The sequence below is a fragment of the Asterias amurensis genome, chromosome 7 (genome assembly GCF_032118995.1).
Source record: "Asterias amurensis chromosome 7, ASM3211899v1".
Taxonomy (NCBI): Eukaryota; Metazoa; Echinodermata; class Asteroidea; order Forcipulatida; family Asteriidae; genus Asterias; species Asterias amurensis.
Window position 1 is genome coordinate 19,949,749 of NC_092654.1, and position 21,019 is coordinate 19,970,767.

General features: G+C 37.5%; 1 protein-coding gene across 10 annotated transcripts in view; it reads right to left on the minus strand.

Annotated features, from left to right (window-relative positions):
- Positions 1–1,051: 1,051 nt before the first annotated feature.
- The window catches only part of LOC139939460 (thioredoxin domain-containing protein 3 homolog), a 30,439-nt gene continuing 10,471 nt past the window's right edge, over positions 1,052–21,019 (minus strand). For 3 of the 10 annotated variants that reach the window (XM_071935399.1, XM_071935395.1, XM_071935396.1), the window contains 14 exons: positions 20,271–20,415; positions 19,501–19,608; positions 18,576–18,727; positions 17,639–17,783; positions 16,816–17,054; positions 14,527–14,592; positions 13,675–13,719; positions 12,910–13,032; positions 12,131–12,343; positions 9,324–9,512; positions 8,411–8,485; positions 5,819–6,091; positions 4,307–4,459; positions 1,054–3,538 (listed from right to left, as the gene is read on the minus strand). In XM_071935399.1, coding sequence (XP_071791500.1) covers positions 3,537–3,538; positions 4,307–4,459; positions 5,819–6,091; positions 8,411–8,485; positions 9,324–9,512; positions 12,131–12,343; positions 12,910–13,032; positions 13,675–13,719; positions 14,527–14,592; positions 16,816–17,054; positions 17,639–17,783; positions 18,576–18,727; positions 19,501–19,608; positions 20,271–20,415 — 1,928 coding nt within the window. In that variant the 3' untranslated portion in view covers positions 1,054–3,536. Of the gene's footprint in view, positions 3,539–4,306; positions 4,460–5,818; positions 6,092–8,410; positions 8,486–9,323; positions 9,513–12,130; positions 12,344–12,909; positions 13,033–13,674; positions 13,720–14,526; positions 14,593–16,815; positions 17,055–17,638; positions 17,784–18,575; positions 18,728–19,500; positions 19,609–20,270; positions 20,416–21,019 lie in introns of all 10 variants that reach the window. The other 7 variants (XM_071935397.1, XM_071935398.1, XM_071935402.1 and 4 more) reach the window with 7 other exon arrangements.

Genomic DNA, 21,019 nt, shown 5'->3' on the forward strand with positions numbered 1-21,019 from the left:
TTTTGAAGAAAATGCTGGACTTACCCCTCGCCATTGTTTTAATTTTAGACAGTTTTTTGATGAAAATGCTGGACTTACCCCCTTGCCATTTTTTTAATTTTAGACAATTCTTTGATGAAAATGCTGGACTTACCCCTTGACATTTTTCAATTTTAAGCCTATTTTTGATGAAAATGCTGGACTTACCCCTTGTCATTTTTTCAATTTTATGCCCTTTTTTGATGAAAATGCTGGGCTTACCCCTTGCCATTTTTTCAATTTTAGGCCTATTTTTGATCAAAATGCTGGACTTACCCCTTGCCATTTTTTCAATCTTAGGCCCTTTTTTTATGAAAATGCTGGACTTACCCCTTGCCATTTTTTCGATTTAAGGCCTATTTTTGAAGAAAATGCTGCACTAAACCTTTGCCATTTTTTCAGTTTTAGGCCTATTTTTGAAGAAAATGCTGGACTTACCCCCTTGCCATTTTTTCAATTTTAGGCCTATTTTTGATGAAAATACTGGACTTACCCTTTGCCATTTTTTTAATTTTAGGCCTATTTTTGATGAAAATGCTGGACTTACCCCTTGCCATTTTTTTAATTTTAGGCCCATTTTTTGATGAAAATGCTGGACTTACCCCTTGCCATTTTTTCAATTTTAGGCCTATTTTTGAAGAAAATGCTGGACTTACCCCTTGACATTTTTCAATTTTAGGCCTATTTTTGATGAAAATGCTGGACTAACCCCTTGCCATTTTTTCAATTTTAGGCCCTTTTTTTGATGAAAATGCTGGACTTACCCCTTGCCATTCTTCAATTTTAGGTACATTTTTGACGAGAAATGCTGGACTAACCCCTTGCTATTTTTTCAGTTTTAGGTCTATTTTTGAAAAAAGATGCTGGACTTAACCTTTGCCATTTGTTGAATTTTGAAAAATGGCGCCTCTATTGGAAAATTTCAAAGTCATTAGGAAACTTTGGGAGGGGCACCAAGGCCAAGACAAAGGGCAACAGAGGCCTTTACTTGCCTTTGTGGCCTCACTTAAAATAAAATCTTACAACTCTAGAAGAAAAAAATTGTAACCACAAATGTTTGCATCTGTGCAAGTATTTATTCATATAAAACACCTTAAAATTTTATTTTGGACGGAATAAAGTGTTGTAACAGTTTACTATTTTTACAATATATCTTGAAAAGGCAACACAATGGAAGGAAACAAGTATTTACATACTATAAATGTAATTATTGAAAGAAAAAATGTATTAAAGGGATGAAATCATTGTTAAAAAATTAAGATGAGTAAAGGCAACTTCAATTACTAAATAATTAAACACACAGATTTGTGCAATAAATTGTTTCAATTGATGTAGCAGGTGCACGAGAGACTCTCCCCCCCCCCCCTAATTCACATTGTGACAAGCATTGTACAGATGGATTGCAATACACGTAAATGACCACCATCTTTGATGTATTAACACTGGAAATATGTACGCGTGCAAGCGTGACTCTCAGCCAATGGTAGCTCATCAAACATGGCGACCGATGGAGCATATTGCAATCGATCTATATAATCTCCATTTATGGCCCTTTTTGAAATCACTGCGTCTGCTTTGGATTCGGCTTCAAGTTCCATCCTCGCATCCATCCTGAGCGCGTACGCAAAACACGTGCAATTGTCAAAACAATCGCACTCACGCTAGCCTGAGCTGCATCTACTGCCAAGGTTGTGGTTTCGAAAAGGGCCTAGCTTATGAGACCGAAAGGAAACAACAATTACAGCTGATTACAAATCATTGTAGGAGTACAAACCTAAATACTGTAGGATTTCCCACCCACATTTTATAACGTGTTCATTCAATGTGTTGTAATGTCTGAATCCTCCAATTTAGATATAAAAGGAGATTAACAACTAAAAGTAATCACTCAATTTCACTTTCCAAGCATTCTGCCTTAAAAGATGCAGTTAAGTATAAACTATCGCAAAACAAAACAAAAAACAAAAATTTGCTCGCACTTGTAAAACTCTTGTGAAATTGAATGACATAGTCAACATTTTCAGTTAAATTGAAAGCCAAAGAAAAATCTTTCCCTTAACCTAAATTTTTTTAATAGAAAAAGGTGAAGTAATCAAACCAAAGATCAAAATCGGTCAGACGTTTATCTGAGAAATCTACTTAAAAAATTAATTTACTAAGCAAAAGTCACTGAACAATTCTTCGCTTAGTGAATTGGTGTGCTTTAACTGTTCTATGGGCCCAAGTTAAAGGAACATGTTGCCTTGGATCGGTCGAGATGGTCTTTGAAAAGCGTTTGTAACCGTTTGTTATAAAAATGCATACGGGTGGAAAAAGATGTTGTGAAAGTGGAATACAATGATCCACGCAAACATGCCTCGAAATTGCGTAGTTTTCCTTTTACCTCGTCGACAAACACGGTTGGCCATTTATGAGTCAAATTTTTGACTCCCATAAATGGCCGACCGTGTTAGTTTGCAAAGTAAAAGGAAAACCACGCAATTTCGAGGCAGATGTGTGTGGATCATTGTAGTCTACTTTTAACACATCTTTCTAACCATATGCATTTCATAACAAACGGTTACAAACGCTTTTCAAAGACCAACTCGACCGATCCATAAATAATAAATACTGATCTTGTCTGCTCAGAACTATAAGGCCATAGTGCAATTCGTATGCATCTGATAATTCTTTTTGCATATTTTTGATCTCCTGGTAATTGGGATCTATTGATCCAAAGTGGTCTTCAAAGTAAGTGTTTGGCAAAAAAAAACATTCACTTTCTTAGTTTGTTGATTTAAAAAAAAAAATTTAAACTTACATGCATTTAATGAACTTTTGATAATTACAAATACCAAATAGCCATTAGTGACCATACAGTTCTGCGCAGACAATCTCTCAGTCCAGTTTAAAGGCAGTGGACACTATTGCTAATTACTCAAAATAATTATTGGCATAAAACCTTTCTTGCTGACAAGTAATGGGGAGAGGTTGACGGTATAAAACATTGTGAGAAACGGCTCACTCTGAAGTGCCATAGTTTTCAAGAAAGAAGTAATTTTCCACGAATTTGATTTCGAGACCTCAGATATAGAACTTGAGGTCTCAAAATCAACCGTCTAAATGCACACAACTTCGTGTGACAAGGGTTATTTTTCTTTCACAGTTATCTCGCAACTTCGATGACCGATTGAGCTCAAACTTTCACAGGCTTGTTATTTTATGCATATGTTGAGATACACCAACTGTGAAGGCTAGTCTTTGACAATTACCAATAGTGTCCAGTGTCTTTAAGATTGATTGCTTCCTGTTAGTATTTACCTAAATACTTCCTTCACACATCAGTCCTACTTTTGTCTCCCTATTCATTGTTTACCCCTTGTTGTTGTCTGTATGATTTCTAACCTCACTGCTTATGTAACACTTAGTTACCTGTTCATGTTTCTTGTGTTGTCGTCTAGCCTTCGAGAAAGACTCTGCTAGGGTCGAAACGTCAGGCCATTAACTATTTTTGCACTCTTCTCATCAGTAACGTTAAATTCTATATTGGGCAAAGACAAAACAATAGAGCAGGATTGAGTATAGTCTTCATTTGCCAAAATATATGAAAGTCGTTAATGTGATCTCTGCATACTAGGCACATGTACACACACCCAAGCAAGCCCTAGCTTACCTAATTTCTGTATACCCAACTACAGTGGCAATCTACCTACATACAAGCATATGGCTACGGTAGTGTACTAAGAAATCAAAACTAAACAACTCTAGCAATCTTAACCAAACTTGCATACTTGTTTCTCATTTCTATGAAACTAAAACTTGCTATTGATTTAAGGAATATCTGTAACTAATCCAAAACCAAATCATCTAAACTTAACATCAGAATATCCTTCCAGAATATAGGTTCACAACAAACAATAACAGAAAATATCACTGTCAAAAGGAAAATGAGTAAGATCGTGACATGTTCTAAAGTGATAACTTTTACTCTATAATGATATCTTCAAAGAATAACGTACTCTTCCCAAACCAGTCAATTCAAGTCATCTATACTTCAAGTATTATACAATGTGTACAATGGAAGTATAAAACTTGTACCTAAATTGGAAGAAAGAAAGGTGAGTAGGCCTACATATCGTATTGGGTAAAGTCAAAAGAATGGAGCAGGATTGAGTCTTATCACCTTGCCAATATATATGAAAGTGAACAGACACACTCGACATGTGGCACTCTGGTGTCTTTGGCCAATACCATTTTTAAAAGAGGGGTGACACATTCTAAAAACTAAAAACTCTTGGAGGGTCTTTACATTCTACCGAAGCATCTTCCTTCTTTTCCTCTGCTCCCTCTGCTGCGGCTTCTTCTTTTTGTCCCTCGCCCTCCTCGGCAGCTGGTTCCTGTTTCTCCTCCTCTGGAACTGCACTCTCTGCCTCAGGTGCTGCCTCTTCACTCGGCTTGTCATCTATTATTTGGATTGAAGGAAACAATAGTTAGTTTCAAACTTGACACGTTTAAAGAAACAAGACATTACTTTAAAGCCATTGGACCCTTTCGGTAAACAGTATTGTTCAAGGCCCACACTTCGTGTACCACAACTTCTATATCAAATAACAAACCTGTGAAAATTTAGGCTCAATCGGTCATCTGAGTCGGGAGAAAACAACGGAAAAACCCACCCTTGTTTCCGCGCGTTTCGCCGTGTCATGACATGTGTTTAAAATAAATCCGTAATTCTCGTTAACGAGAATTTATATTGTTTTGCTGTTTTCTCAAAAAGTAAAGCATTTCATGGAATAATATTTCAAGAGAAGTCTTTCACCATTGCCTTCTGTAAACCCTGTAAAAGTTATTTGTAAATCTGTGAACTTTTTTTTTTTTTTCTAAACCGAAAGGGTCCAATGGCTTTAAGGCACTCAGTCGTTTTCACCAAACTCCGGATTAGTCTTAGGAATTAGGACGAGTTAAGTTCCGTATCCATAGACATTAGGACGCATTGAACCCATCTTAAAATAGGAAGAGTTGCTCGTTATGTAAACTCAGAATAGGACTAATCCAAGCGTTTTGTGAAATCGGTTGCTGGACACCTATGGTATTAATTATCAAAAACCAATTTTCTCACTTTGTGAATTCAAACATCAGTATAAAATAACGAACCTGTGGAAACTTGTAGTTTAATTGGTCAAAGAAAACACCCATGTTGCACAAGTTTGTGTGCTCTCAGATACCTAATAAAAGTCTTGAAATCTTTTACTATTTGAGGTGAGCAATTACTGCTTTCTCAAAACCTATGTTACTTCAGAGAGAGCCGTCTCTCACAATATTTTATACTATCAACAGCTCTCCATTGCTCAGTACCAAGTAAGTTTTTATGCTAACAACTATTTTGAGTAATTCTCTAATAGTGTACAGTGCCTGTGAGGTTTGTTGTAGCACCAAAATATCTTTGAAGTAGTGTTGGCTCTGAAAAAAAAAAAACAGTGGTTGACAACTCAATGTTTCAATCAGTATGCTCTCTGATCGTTTTCTACAATGTAGCTGCACTCCTCTGCTAGATGGTGATTAAGTACTGCCTTAGAGATTAACTGGTAGTCGGGGTTGGCTCGATGGTGGGCAAAGGCAGTTAACAGGAGCAGGATTTAGCTCAGTGAAGCGTGTAGGCTAGAGCTACGACTAAACCTGAACTGAAACCCAGGTTTAGATATATAACATTATTTGAACTGACCCTGAGCTGGGACTAAACCTTGAAACTCACAACCCAGTGTGTTTAATTTTAGAGTGGGTTTCAGTTTAGGTTGAGATATATTACATTATTTAAACTGACCCTCCGCTGCAGGTTCATCGGCCACTTTGTCCTCGGCAGCAGCCTGTTGTTCTTCTGCCGCTGGTTTCTCTTCTTCCGCTGGCGTCTCTTCTGCAGCTGGTTCTGCGGCCGGTTCTGCGGCCGGTTCTGCGGCCGGTTCTGCGGCCGGTTCTGCTGGTGTTTCTTCTGCAGCTGGTTCTGTTGCCGGTTCTGCAGCCGGTTCTGCAGCTGGTTCTGTTGCTGGTTCATCCGCAGTCTGTTCAGTAGCTTCACCTCCATCAGGGGCTGCCTCACCTAGGATTGAAGACATTGATGACCGTGATCAACGTGGTTTAACAGAAAATAGATTCCTTAAAACAGGTACCCTGAACTAGTGTGTATCAAGCTAGTCCAATGTCAGATATTTAGTATGCTACACTGGTGGCCTAATTTAATGGCTCTGCTTTACCATACGCAAAGAATCGACACTTGCAGAAGCAGAGGAATTCTTCGCTTATTACGTCAAGCGTTATTCATGGGTTAGCGGGGAATTTTTGATTGATGGGCATCGGTACTCCACTATACTAGGCATTCTAAGCTTACACAGCTAGTACAAAAATTTGACGCTTGCCCTATGGTAAACGCAAGGTCAGAATTCTGCAGTAAGCACAGCCATCAAATTGGGCCCCGTCTCTGTTCTTACACAAAAACTTATTTTAACAATCACTATGAAAACGATTCTAGCTGTGTTTTATTGTTCTTGATCTAGGATGAAGATAGTGAAGCAACATTAAGATAGGAAGGAAGACATTTTAAATACTGAATTAATTCTTTTTCAAAGCGTTATTGTGAGGGTTGCACAAGGAAAAGGGCAACAAGAAAATGTCAAAAAAAAAGTTATGGGAAGAGGTAAACAGGTTTATTGGATACAAACAAATGAGACAATAGAGACAATTATTATAAAATTTCCTTTCTTCCATAAAACTTATAAATGAATAATGCACATAATTTATGCGAACCTTTACCGAATTGCTCAACAAAAATGAATTTTTGTTAAAGGTTAATATTATTAGAATGCATGCAATGTTATCCTGCAATAAGAAGACAGATTACAACAAATGTTGATAATATAGATATAGTAAATCGTATGAAATTAATGAGAAAATTAACCCTTTACCAAATTGCTCAACAAAATGAATAATTGTGAAAAGTAAATAATGATTAGAATGCGTGTAATGTTATCCTGTAATAAGAAGACAGATGACAATAAATGTCGACATTAATATAGCTGCAGTAAATTGTATATGAAATTAATCAGAAAATTTTAAAACCCTTTACTGATGGATGGAATATGGTTAAGCATGATCAAAAGAACATTTAAAGAAGTTTTTAATCAGAGCAATTCTGCATCATGTAAGAAAATAATAGCTGCAGAAAAAGAAAATTGAGAAACAACAGGTGACAGGAGGGCTCAAGCCATGTCACAAAATGTGACAGGAGTTACAGTCACATCACGTGAGATGTTAAGAATGTCATGGCCATGTCACATAATATCATAACATCATATAATATGACAGGAGTGTCCAACGGGCCATGTCACATGAGATGTTGGGAGTGTCCACCAGGCCATGTCACATGAGATGTTGGGAGTGTCCAACGGGCCATGTCACATGAGATGTTGGGAGTATCCAACGGGCCATGTCACATGAGATGTTGGGAGTGTCCAACGGGCCATGTCACATGAGATGTTGGGGGTGTCCAACGGGCCATGTCACATGAGATGTTGGGAGTGTCCAACGGGCCATGTCACATGAGATGTTGGGAGTGTCCAACGGGCCATGTCACATGAGATGTTGGGAGTGTCCAACGGGCCATGTCACATGAGATGTTGGGAGTGTCCAACGGGCCATGTCACATGAGATGTTGGGAGTGTCCAACGGGCCATGTCACATGAGATGTTGGGAGTGTCCACCGGGCCATGTCACATGAGATGTTGGGAGTGTTAGGGTCATGTCACATGTTGTGACAGAAATGTCCGGGCCACGTCACATGAGATTTGAGGATTTTAAGGACCATGTCACAATGTGACTGAAGTGTTAGGGTCATGTTACATGAGATGTGACAGGTGTACCAGGAGTATATTTTCACAACATTTTCTGTAGGTTTCCTCTGGCATTGCACTCCGTGATGACTGTGCATTTAGAGGTGTGCAATTAAAATGATAGATCGGTAGATTGTAAGCTATTCAATTCATTAGCAAATGGAATGTCATGTTTTTATCAGTATATTAATATAATAATTATTAAATGATGATAGTTAAGCAGGTATAAAAATATAAATTGTAAGAAAGTAAAACATTGGTTCTTGGATATGCAGCATCATTCCACTTCCAAAGAATGACCAAAGATTATTTTCTCAAATATGGTTATACAAATGAAACTTTGAAGGGTTTTAAAGTCTAGCCAAAATCTTGTAACAGTCATTATTTTCTGAGTGATACAGAAATGACCAAATTGTGTCTTTCAAATCATTTTAAACCTATGTTGTACTTTCCTATCAGTGGTTAAAAGTTAGGAGCCAGAATTAGAAAGGTGTGAGCATGGTGATTTCAAGAGCCATCTAGTGATGTCTCACCATCCGTCTGTTCAGCTACAGGCTGTTCATCCTCCTGCTGTTCCTCCTTCTGTGCAGGCTCTACAGACGCCTCTGCTAATTCATGGGGGAGAAAAGTTGACAACATTTTAATAACAGTTAAATCAGTTCATTTGAAGATGTGGATTTTTGGTTTAAACAGATTGTGTACTTGGATTTCTGTGGGGGGTTTTGCAATTGATATGGGAAAAAAAAAAACAGTGTAAATATTGCTAAAATTTGTAACAACTTGGATGGATTTGTAACAAAGTTGTATGTGAATTTTTTTTTTTTTTTAAGTTGGTGTGATTTTCGGTCATCAATAAACTCATTGTATGCATCATGAATCTTCATCCATTTACTCCAAATGTCAAATGATGCTCTGAAAAACTTTGTTGTTGTTCACAAAATCGATTTCTTTACACAAAATTATTCCCTAACAAAACAGTCAAAACTAGTCACAGCTTAAGCTATTATGCCATTATAAAGCAAAACTGACTAATTGTTTTTTAGTAGTTCAAAACATGCATTTAAAAAAAGGTAATAACTTGTTTTAAAATTGAACAACACAATTAAAGCAAAAGCTTGTGAAATTGTTATTATTAATAACATTGAACAAGGTTGATTTAAAAACATGCATTTATCTTGATGTTATAAGTTGTCATAGATTAACAATTATAAGGTTTCACTGCAATCAAACCCCATCTCTTCAAGAAAAGTAGTTTGACATAAGTTCTGATACTGTTTTTGTCTTGATAGTTGTATATTATGCTGTTTTGAAATTTTGCAAGCTTGTTTTCTTGTTTGGATTTTGTTCAGCGCCATTAGTGTCAAGACTTGACGGATACTGGCACGTTCTTCTTCCATTATTATTATATGTACGTGTAGCTGACAATATTTCCCCACCCTAACGTACCCTCCTGTGCCTGAGGTTCTCCACCATCATCTGTTGTGGGTTCTGTTGTGGGTTCTGTTGGGGGTTCTGTTGTGGGTTCTGTTGTGGGTTCTGTTGTGGGTTCTGTTGTGGGTTCTGTTGGGGGTTCTGTTACCGCTGTTTGATCAATATCTTCAGCTGATTGCTCCTGAATTTCTGAGGAATGTTCGGCTGTTTTTCAAAGAGATTCTCATGTTAATAATATGCTCATTTATTGCACCTCAAGGTTAGCATTATCCACTGACCACTGGCCCCAGCCAAGTTGTGTTAAAGATTGGTCAATAGCCTTCAAGCTGCCTAGTAATTTTCTCCAACCAGTGCATTACACACTTTTAGGGTCTACTAATCTACAAGTTACAAGGCTTACTAACTCTCCATTCATAACTTTAAAGGATTGGACGAGTTGGTCTATTAAAAGCGTTTGAAACCGTTTGTTATGAAATGCATATGGTTAGAAAGATGTTTTAAAAGTAGAATATAATGATCCACACAAGTATCACTCGAAATGGCACGGTTTTCCTTTTACGTCGCGAACTATCACATTCGGCCATTTATGGGAGTCAAAATTTTAACTCCCATAAATGGCCGACCGTGTTAGTCGTCAGGGGAAAAAAAAAACACGCAATTTCGAGGCATATTTGTGTAGATCATTGTATTTTACTTTTACAATATCTTTCTAACCATATACATTTTACAACAAACAGTTACAGAACACTTCTCAAAGACCAACTCGACCGATCCAAGGCAACGTGTTCCTTTAAGTCGTACTAAAGTATTTTTTTCGTAATTTTTTATTTATTTTAAATAAATGTATTTTGTTTGCCCTTTGAAAAAGACTCTGCTAGGGTTGAAACATTAGGCTTTTAACAATTTTTTGCATTTATACCATTGATCGTTTTACAAAAGCACCAACGGTACCACAATTTAGTTAGTAAGTTGTTTGCAACAGCTTATTCTATTTTTCCAAAAGGTTTTTGGTCCAGTGAACTGTCTGGGGTGAGCTACATGTACAAGCTCTGTGGTTTCTACTAAAGATAGAAGTCAAACATGCACTAATAAATCTGATTAACAGTGTGTAGCACATGTTACAAGTTGAGTATTGCACTGTCGGTTATAATCCGGAGTGTTATTATGATACGCTTTCTAGGTAGGATTTGAAATTTAGCATGGTGGAAGTATAACTGAGAGAGGTTTGTGGTAACTCCTTGTGAATATCTCTTTTGGGTAGTGGTGGTTCTTAAATGAACCGGTGGTTAAAGACTCAACGCTTAAATACCGCATAACTCTTTTAGTTAATGCTTTCTATGTTAGTTGGTAAATGTATTTTTACCAGCATGCATTTCGAAATGACGATTTGACAAAGTAGAAATAGTATGGATTTACAGGAGAAATAGAGTGGTTTAAATGCTACATGCGTTTTGTTAATTTTGAAATGCTTTAAAAAATTATTATCAGTGAACAAAGTTTTGCTTCACCTTTCACAATATCCAAAAGACCAATCGGTGACTGTTCTACTGATTGTAGAATTTATTTATAATGGGTTTTTTATTTAACTTTTACAAAATTAGTTAGCAAAAAAGGTTTTCAAAGAGTAAATCTATGTTGCAAAAGCATAGTTGTTTTACCAAAGGATTGGTGGAAAATAATTGTTTGTTTGTTTATTTTGTTTGTTTGTTTGTATGTCTGACTGTTTTTGATATTTTAAGTTCCTGCTCATCATAACAGCCCACTACTCTATTACATTCATCCTGCTTACTGCTACTTGATGTTAACTTTGCTGAACTCCATTTTGCTTTACATAATTTTCATAGAAGTATGAAAATACAAATTTGACTTGGAATGAACTGGATTAAGACTCTGGACACTTTTGGTAATTACTTAAAACAATTGTTAGCATAAAACCTTACTAGGTAACAAGCAATGGAGAGCTGTTGAGTGTAAAACATAGTGAGAAACGACTCCCACTGAAGTAATGTAGTTTTCGAGAATGAAGTAATTGTCCAATAAAATATTTGAATTTGATATCAAGACCTTAGAATTAGAATTTGAGGTCACGAAATCAAGCATCTGAAAGCACACAACTTTGTGTGACAGAGGTGTTTTTTCTTTCATTGTTATCTTGCAATGTCGACGACCAATTGAGTTCAAATTTTCACAGGTTTGTTATTTTATGCATATGTCGGGATACACATGTCTTTACCAAAGGTGTCCAGTGTCTTTAACTATGTGAACATGCGAAGAGAAGAAACAGCTTGATGAGGTCCTGTTCTAACAAAGAGGGATGAACTAATAACCAGCTGCACCAATGTAGGAAAAAAATGTGTCAAGATAAGTGAAAGTAAACAGGTGAGTATGTGTTAGTTTAAAAAATATTAACACCATGGATCTGCTGAGAAATATAAAAGGTTATTATACATAAAAAAAAACAATGGTTAGAATAATGTATGATAAAAAGAAGTGTTAAAAGAGCTCGTTGTTAGTTATAACCGTCCAGAGCATGCATATCCTAGAAGTGGGTTAGCATGTTATGCACCAGACAATACCTCGACACAAAATGTGTATCATTTCAAGGACCTCATAGAATAAGGCCATATCCGAATGGCGTCTACAGCTACGGCTACAGCTGTTGCTAAGGGTGTTCTAAGGATGTCCTATACCTCAACGCATGATGACGCAGAAATCTAGCCATACATGTAGCCGTAGCTGTAGCCACCAATTCGGACATGGCCTAAGTATGCATGCAAGAGAACAAGGCGGATGCCACATTGGCGTCTATGAACTGTAGATACCTTCCTCTCCCTGCTCCTGATTCGTTGATGTTTCATCAGCTGTTTGTTTTTCTTCGATCGGTTCATCATTGCCGCCCTCTTCAACCCCTGGGGCTTCTTCTACAACTTCCCCTTCCCCCTTCTCAACCTCCCCTTCCCCTTCCTCTTTCTCCCCTTCCCCTTCTGCCACTACTGTGTCCCCACCCTCAGGTTCCTGGCTTTCTTGCTGTGATTCTGTAAACAAAAGTTTATTATGGAACAAAAAGGTCCACTTGATTACTTACTGATAGAGAACAAAATTGTGGCGTTCATCACCTTTTATACATACACTAAAATGGTAAGAATCAAAGCAATCAAATTTACTTTTCTGGTGCTGTTAAGTCCTACAAACATTTTAAGGAAGACAATTTTTTTTTTTTTAACTGTGAACACTGACCACACCCAATCCTTTTACTCTAAAAAAGATTATAGTGTTGTACATTGGCTCCAAACAATAAAGCCTGGTTCATACTTCCTGCGAATGAGAATGCAAAGTAAATTTTGACGTCACATATTTGCAACAGCTGAGCTGTGCTCAACTCCTGCGAAACATTCACAATAATAACAGCCCTGTGAAGTAAAAATTTGCTCTGCATTCGCAGGAAGTATGAACCGGGCTTTAGAAATTGTTTGGCTAAAAACAGGCTTCGGTTAACAAAACAACCAACAGCTATGATGAGCGACTCCTGAGAGACGACTGACGGGCAGCAAATACTAACTCCCTTAAAATGAAGCAGAAGGTTGAAACCACTATTCCTTACCCTCAGCTGTTGGTGCTTCTGCTGGTGCTGATTCCTCACCGGCCTCTCCTTGTGGTTCTGGGGCATCACCTTCAGCGGCAGCTGCAGGTGCATCCGATTCTCCTTCTGCTGGTGCTTCACCATCTGCAAGGAATTTAAAGGAACATTACAGAATTGGTAAGAACAAAACTTGTCTAAGATCACAGATTTACATAAAACTGAAACGGTCAAATGATGAAATATTTCTGTCTGAAATGTCATCTTTCTTAAAACGTTCCACTACCCCCCAAGAAAATTAAGGGTTGTAGGAACAGGTCAACGTTTTCTTCTTGGAGTTTTTCTGAAAAAGTTGCTTGAACAGCTCTGCCAGTATACATGTAGGTTGCCTGAACAGGTCACCTCAAGAGGTCGCTGAACAGTTTAAAACTAAAACTTAAAACTTAAACGGTCTAATGATGATAATAGTAGGAAACATCCCTTGAAATATTTTTGTCTGAAATGTCATACTTGATTAAAAAAAATAAAGCTAATTTCCTGTTTGGAGTTTTTAGCCCAATGAGCATTTTATTCTTTTATTTTATTTTAATAACCACACCGATGGATGGATAAACTCATAGGTGCGGGGCTAGAGTAAAACAAATATGCACAGTAGTGGAGTTCACAAAGAGTTAAGACTGTCTTATCTCGAGTTAGGACGAATTGCTAACTCAGGACTAGTCTTACGCTTTTAATAACTCTTGTTAGAACTATCTTTGTGAAATTGAAGTAGGTAGTAAGAAACCTTACCTTGTTCAGCAGCTTCTTGCCCTTCTTCTCCTGCAGCAGAAGGCACTGTGTAATGAAAACAACCGTTTAGTTAAAACATTTAATCATTGCGCTTAATATGTATAGTTTTAGGTCAATCACATTTTCCTAGTAGGGAATCTGAATGTTCGATACAACAAAGAAAATACATCCATAGCATTTTGTTTGAAAACATCAACGGTGTTTAGCAATGGGGTGTTTACTGATGAGATTTGAATTATATGTAATGATACAAAATTTGAGGCTAGAACATAGAATGGAACTCTTTCCATGAGCTGTTAGACCCTTCCTATGAAATATGCTTTTTACATTCACTCATGCATACAGACCCTATTGGTTGGCAAAAGCCATAAAGGTGTGCACTAAGCAGACGCCCAGTCATGTCTGCGTCATGCCGACATTAGCAAAATATAAAACAAAGCAATATTCCCTCATTTGGCCATCTGAAAAGTTAGTGTACACGCTCTGTGTAATTTACAAATTTCATGGGAAGGGTCTATTTTAATGATCTCAATGACTGACAAATATTCACTTAAAAATGTAAATCAGTGTTTATATCAGGTTGCTATTTATTTTCTGCAAGTTAGCAAATTAGCATGCATGTCTCTGGGATTGTAATCTTATATTCAAACATAAGAAAACAGTGCAAAATTGGGTTACAATGTGAGAGCTCGATTGTTTTTGGCTGTCACTCATACAACATTTTAAATAGGAAAAATGAATTTCACATAGGAAGAGTAATTCTAGCAACAATTATGTTTTTTTTTTGGTACTATTGCTAGCGTTTTTCTGTTGCAAATGTTAACATGCATGACTCTGGGGTTGTAATCTTACTTGGTTGTTGGTCTTCGGTTGGACTCTCTTGGTTAGCATCAGTGTTTTGTGCATCCACTTCCATGTCTAACACAATACAGGATGTTATGAGTGAAAATGACACACCACCACCAATTAGCAACAAAATGACAAACAAACAAATACACATGGGCCATGTTTTAAGAGACTATTCTTCCAGCGCAATGGAAATTTGTCTTTTTCTTAAAAACGTTCCACTACCCCCTAAGAAAATTAGGGTTGTAGGATTAGGTCATTGTTTTCTTCTTGGAGGTTGCCTGAAAAAGTCGCCTGAACCGACTGCAAGAATAGGTTGTCTAAACAGGTTGCCTGAACAGGCAGCTTGAACAGGTCGCTTAACCGGATGCCTGAACAGATTGCCTGAACAGGTCACCTCAAGAGGTCGCTGAACAGATTGCCTAAACAGGTCCCTGAACAGATGGCCAGAACAAGTTGCCTGAACAGGTCGCTGACCAGACTGCCAGAATAGTTTGCCTGAACAGGTCTCCAAAACAGGTCGCCAAAACAGGTCACCAGTACAGGTCTCCAGAACAGGGCCACTGAACAGGTTGCCTGAACAGGTCGCCTGAAAAGGTCGCATGAAAAGGTTGCAAATACAGGTGCCTAAACAGGTTGCCAGTATAGGTTCCCTGAACAGGTCATTGACTGTTAAGACATGGCCCTTATAAGGTTACCATGCCACTTGCAATGACAAATATTGATAATGGTAAGGACAATGCCATTTGACAATCACATTGGCTATGAAATTGAGAATTAAGAGCAATGACAATGCATTGAAGGTGGCGATGATAATGACAATGCTTTTGGAAATGCTTTGACATATGGACATAATGTAGACAACGTCATGGATGTCATTGATGGAAAGGAAGTGACTGTCACATTCAATTGCCACCTGGCATGATCCAGTTTATTTGTTAAAAACTTGCAACTTGTTTTGTTTTCTCACTTCTTTCCCCCGAACAAAGATATTGACAAAATAGGGACACCGCCAATATAGGGCTAGATAGCTCAGTTGGTAGAGCGCCAGCACGTTAATCCGGAGGTCGTTGGTTAGAATCCCACTCTAGTCAACTCTTTGTTCAACCCCAAAAATTCTTTCTTTCTTGACGTGAGTTTATGTTCTTTGCATCGGTTGTATCAGCTGATTGTGATTAGCACACTTTAAGAACCAAGTTAAATAACTATGAGAAATATTTCTTTTAAAAGGGCAACTGAGGAGGATCCATCCATCCACCGAGGGATTATCTTTTACACCAATTTCTGATTTGCTGATAGCCATCTTTGTTTAGAACCAACAAGAGGGAAACGAAAAGTACGTGTTACTGTACAAACATCAAGTGAACACAATTGGTGCAAAACAATTACAATCTTGGTGAAGACAAATAGATTAGGGGCTTTTCACAATTATCATTTTCACAATCGTACAAACTGTATGTTAGAACGATTGTGAAAATGATAATTGTTAGAAGGGAGGGGGTTAATGCAAACTTTTCTGAAACTGTGTCGAACCATAAAAACAAAGCTTCATTGCCCTTTTTTGCACCATCAGAAAAGCCTTTTTTCCATTTGAAAGTCAGATCACTAGCTGCGTCTTGTACATAGGAAATGGTGTAGGTTGTTATGCATTTATTGTTAGCAGATTAGCTCGTAATAAAGACGGTTTACATGTAATTCACATACAAGTATCTCTTTGTAGAATAGTGTGAAAAGAAAACCCAACATCTTTCTTTGTACACTGTTAGGGGGAGGGATTGAGGGAATTTTGAAAAAGTGTACGGTTCGTACGCTTGTGAATATGTTGATAATTGTTAATATCCACCTAACAGTAACAACTTTTTAAAGTTCCGAAACTAAACCAGAGTGAAATATTGACAGGTGCAGGTTAAAAGTACTTTTACGTTAAACCCAAGTACTCATACCAGAGACAAACTGAAGTGAGCTGAAGATTACTGTGCCCATTCAAACATAAGAAAGCAGTTAAGTGCAAAATTGTGTTTCAGTGAGAGCTCAACTGTTTTTTTCTGCCACTTAAACAATATGTTAGGAAAGATAAATTTAGTACAGTAATAAGAGTTATTTTGTTTTCTATTGCTGGCAGTTTCCTGTTTGCAAGTGTTTGCATGCACAGAATATCATAGCACATCATGTATATGTTTGGAGTGCAACACTTCAGTTCTACCTTTCACCAGTGCTCATTAATTGGTTTTTAAAATATAAAAAGCTCCTTCATGAAAACAGTCATCACGCTTCTAGAAAAGTAAATCCTCTTACCATTGAGTGAGCCATCACTGTTTATTTCAACCTCCGGGAAAAGTGTCTTGATTTTCTCTTCAGCGTGCTCCTTGGTGGAGCTCCCGTGGATGGCGTTTGATAAGAGGTCCTTACCCAGGAGGGCACGGAGGGACTCGGGGGCCTGTTCCTTGGCAAGCTCTGGGTCTGTAGGACCCATGATGGTACGCCAACCTTTAATGGCATCCTCTCGCGATAACACCATGACCATTGAGGGACCACTGAGAGGAAAGACAGACCAAGATGTCATTATGGAGTTCATAGACTATAAGCATGGCGTGTCATGGCCTATTGGTTAAAGGCAATGGATACGTTTGGTAACTGTAAAAGACCAGGGGTCGATTTAACAAAGAGTTAGGATTGCATGGATAGTCCTAAGTTCTTAAGTTAGGACGAGTAACTGGTCCTAACTCGAGATAAGACTAGTCCTAACTCTTTGTGAAATCCACCGAAGTATTCTTACTTGGTGTTTCCCATCATATGCATAAAATAACTAAACTGAGAAAATTTGACTCAAATGGTATCGAAGTTGCAAGCGAATGATGAAAGAAAAAAAAACCTTATTGCGCAAGTTGTGTGCTTTCAGATCCCTAACAAAGGCTTCACGCCTGAAGTCTTTTGATACTTGAGGTAGAAATCACCTCTTTCTCAAAAACTATGTTACTTCAGAGGGAGCAGTTTCTCACAATGTTTTATACTATCAACAGCTCTCCATTGCTTGTTACCAAGTAATTTTTTTATGTTAACAATTATTTTGAGTAATGACAAAAAGTGTCCAGTGCCTTTAAAGGATAACAATCGTTACCTTGTCATGTGTTCCAGTAAACTGTCAAAGAACTCCTTGCCCTCATGCTCCTTGTAGAGTTGTTCTGCTAACTCCCTGTCCAACTCAATATTCTTCTGGCAGGCTATGTTAAACCCAGCCTCATGAATACGCTCAATGATCGCATCTGTTGGGACGATTGGAAGAACAAATTGAGTAGAATTAAGATTCGAAGGTGCAAAAAGTGGACTGTCCGAATCTCGCACGAATCAAAACGAGAAAACACGTCCAACGAACAAATAATTTTTTTTCTGAAACCAAACCAAATGTTTGATTTAAATTATATCTTTAGAGAAATGTGAACAATAAAAATAAGTTTTTGCTTTTATATTAAATATACAAATAATTTAGCGTGAAAGTTCATCTGTGTTGGTAATTAGATACAACTTGTTTTAACTCTTGATTACAACACTGAAAATAATTTCATATCCTGCTGATGAAGACCGAAGTGTCGGTTGAAAGTTTCAGGTATGAAATTGTATACCAAAATTGAACTCTGGGACAAGGATGTTGATTGGACACTTTCTGAACAGAACAAAAATTAAAAGTTCACAGATTTACAAATAACTCAGGGTTTGCAGAAGGTAATGGTGAAAGACTTCCCTTAAAATATTATTCCATGAAATGCTTTACTTTTTGAGAAAACATTAAAACAATTATCAATTCTCGATATCGAAAATAACAGATTTATTTTACATGTCATGACACGGCGAAACGTGCAAAAACAAGGGTGGGTTTTCCCGTTATTTTTTCCTGACTCCGATGACCGATTGAGTCTAAATTGAAGTGTGGGCCTTTGGGCAATACTGTTTACCTATGTTGTGCGATTGCTTTAACCCATTTTGAAAATCTATAAGTTTCGTAATCAGAGGAGGGCACAAGTCAAGTAACCGGAAGCTATATTCTTTGAAGAGTTTACCTTTGTGTTCGACTGAGGCATCTGGTTTGATGACGGCTAGCGTATGCTCAGTGGGGAAGAAGTAGTTGAGTTCTTTGCTGGCAGATTCTACTGAGTCACTTCCATGGACGCAGTTTATTGTGGAATCCGTCAAACTGAACTGTGCACGTAAACTGAAAATCAAGGATAATTGTGTGACCAGGGGTAGATTTCACAAAAAGTTAGGACTAGTCCTGACTTAGGTCTAGTCCTAGGATATATTAAAAACGTACAGCTAATCCCAAGTTAGGACGAGTTATTCGTCCAACATGTCCAAACTCGAGTCTTAACTCTTGGTGAAATCCACCCCAGTTAAAATCAGGTTACTTTTTCTTTGACTATTCCTCATTATTAAGTTCTAAAACATTTTTAGGGAAAAATCAAATGTGATATTGCTTTTAAAGATACATTGACCCTGGGGTGCCTTGCGGCTACTGCTCATGGTCATTCATTATTTTCTTCAACTGGAGGGACACTTGAACTGTGTGAGGCTGTGTCAATTTCTTGAACATAGCTTTTCAATTTTGTTTGGTGCAAGGATCTCATATCAATTTTAATATTGGTAGCACTTGCACCAACAATCTTTCTGCTCTTACGGAATTCTATATTATCAGTGAAACGCCAGCACCAGGGAAACAAAACAGAAAATGCCCTGGTTGTGGCTTTAAATCCAACCAGCACGCATGGGGCCTACCCTCCCCACACTATGAGGGTCCATCCTCACTAGTATCAGTTCCCACACTTTCCTCACCCTAACCCACAACACCACACTTTCCAAGCAGAGTCACAAGAACATTTGTTTGCTTGGCTACAACACCCAAAAAGCAAGTAAGAACTTGCAATTCAAGTCTGCAAGCTCCAGGCGGAGGTTGAAAAGAATATTACAAATCCAAAACTTGAAACCAACCTGTCAGGGGCTTCTTGTTTGGCAACCTCCACCTCCTTGGGTCCGAGCATGTTTCTCCAGTTCTGTATCGCCTCTTCCTTTGCTAGGCCAAGAGCAAGCACAGGGCCCCTGCAAAAAATAATTATAATAAGGTGTGTCAAACTCGAAAATCGCAATAAGCCTCTTGTTTACAAGCTGTCTTTTGAGAAAGACTTTGCTGAGGTCAACTGTTACCCCTTTTATGATGTTTTGCTTTTATACCATTTTTTTTAGGTCATTTGTTCCTACAAGGATTGGTGGGGCATTTAATGGCATTGCACAATAGTAAGCTGGCTAAAGATTCTGGGTTGGACTTAAACTAACTTACTATGCAAACATTTTCGGAGCACTGAATCCACTTCATTTGTCAAAAGAATAAATATTGCAAGAAGGCAGGTCTTTTTCTTCAGCTGCGCCGCGCATCTGGAACTCTCCACCACTTAATCTTAGATATTGTCTTTGTATCAAATAATTCAAATCTCTTAATTTAATTTTAAATTTGTTGAAGTTTTAAATTAAAAAAAATTAAAAACTTCTCAAACCTTATCTTATGTCACAGGTTTTCCAGGACTAATTTAAATAGTTGTGTTCGTTTTCCTTCTTTCGTTTTGCTTTTGGTTTTACTGCACTTTGAACACAGCAGGGTAGACATGTGCGCATTACAAGTCTTAATTACTATTATCATATCATTAAACCCACTTCGTTCGGAAAAAAACCCAGAGTAAAATCTGGAAACAAGACAATAATCTTACGATGTCATATGACCGATGAGTTCATCGAAGTGCGGCTGTCCTTCCTGTTGTTTGTAGAATTCCTTCGCCTGCTCCTCGTTAAGTTGTACCTCCTTCTGGAGACAGACATCGAAGCCAGCCTCCTTGATCTTATCCAGGATTGCATCTGGGAAAATTTGTTGAATAAAAAGTTAAATGTTAGGATGTACAATCAGTGAAAAAAAAGTTTGATCTTGAGTTTGTAAATGATGAATGTTCCTTTGGGAGCAATGTTATGCGATCAGGTAAAATGAGTCAATCGCCAATCCAGGTCATTTTTAATTTGTAGATACTTTTGAAAAGAGCATAATCGATGCTTTAATGCTTTTAAAACTCCATATTATTGATACCTTCTTTAGCTCAAATGTTGTAAAAGTTGAAACACCAAGAGATATGGGAGAATAATCATGAGAAAAAAAAATATGAAGTTGAGTTGTTTATTGAACATACATCAGCACACTTCTTTCACTGCTACTGTTATAACCCCCTTTTTGATGTTATTTATCACTTGCAAATACAAAATAAGATATATTTTGATATTTAATTTTTTTTTCACCCGTTTGCCTGTTTTGGCTTGTTTCTTCAGACAAACGGCTCATTCAGCTTGAACGATCACATTGTGACCTGTCACCACAAAATGAGATGAAAGTCGGAATAAAAAAAAAATAGCTATTTGTATTTCTGAATTCTGCAGATCAAGAGCTATAACACTTGAGGTAACAATTATCTTC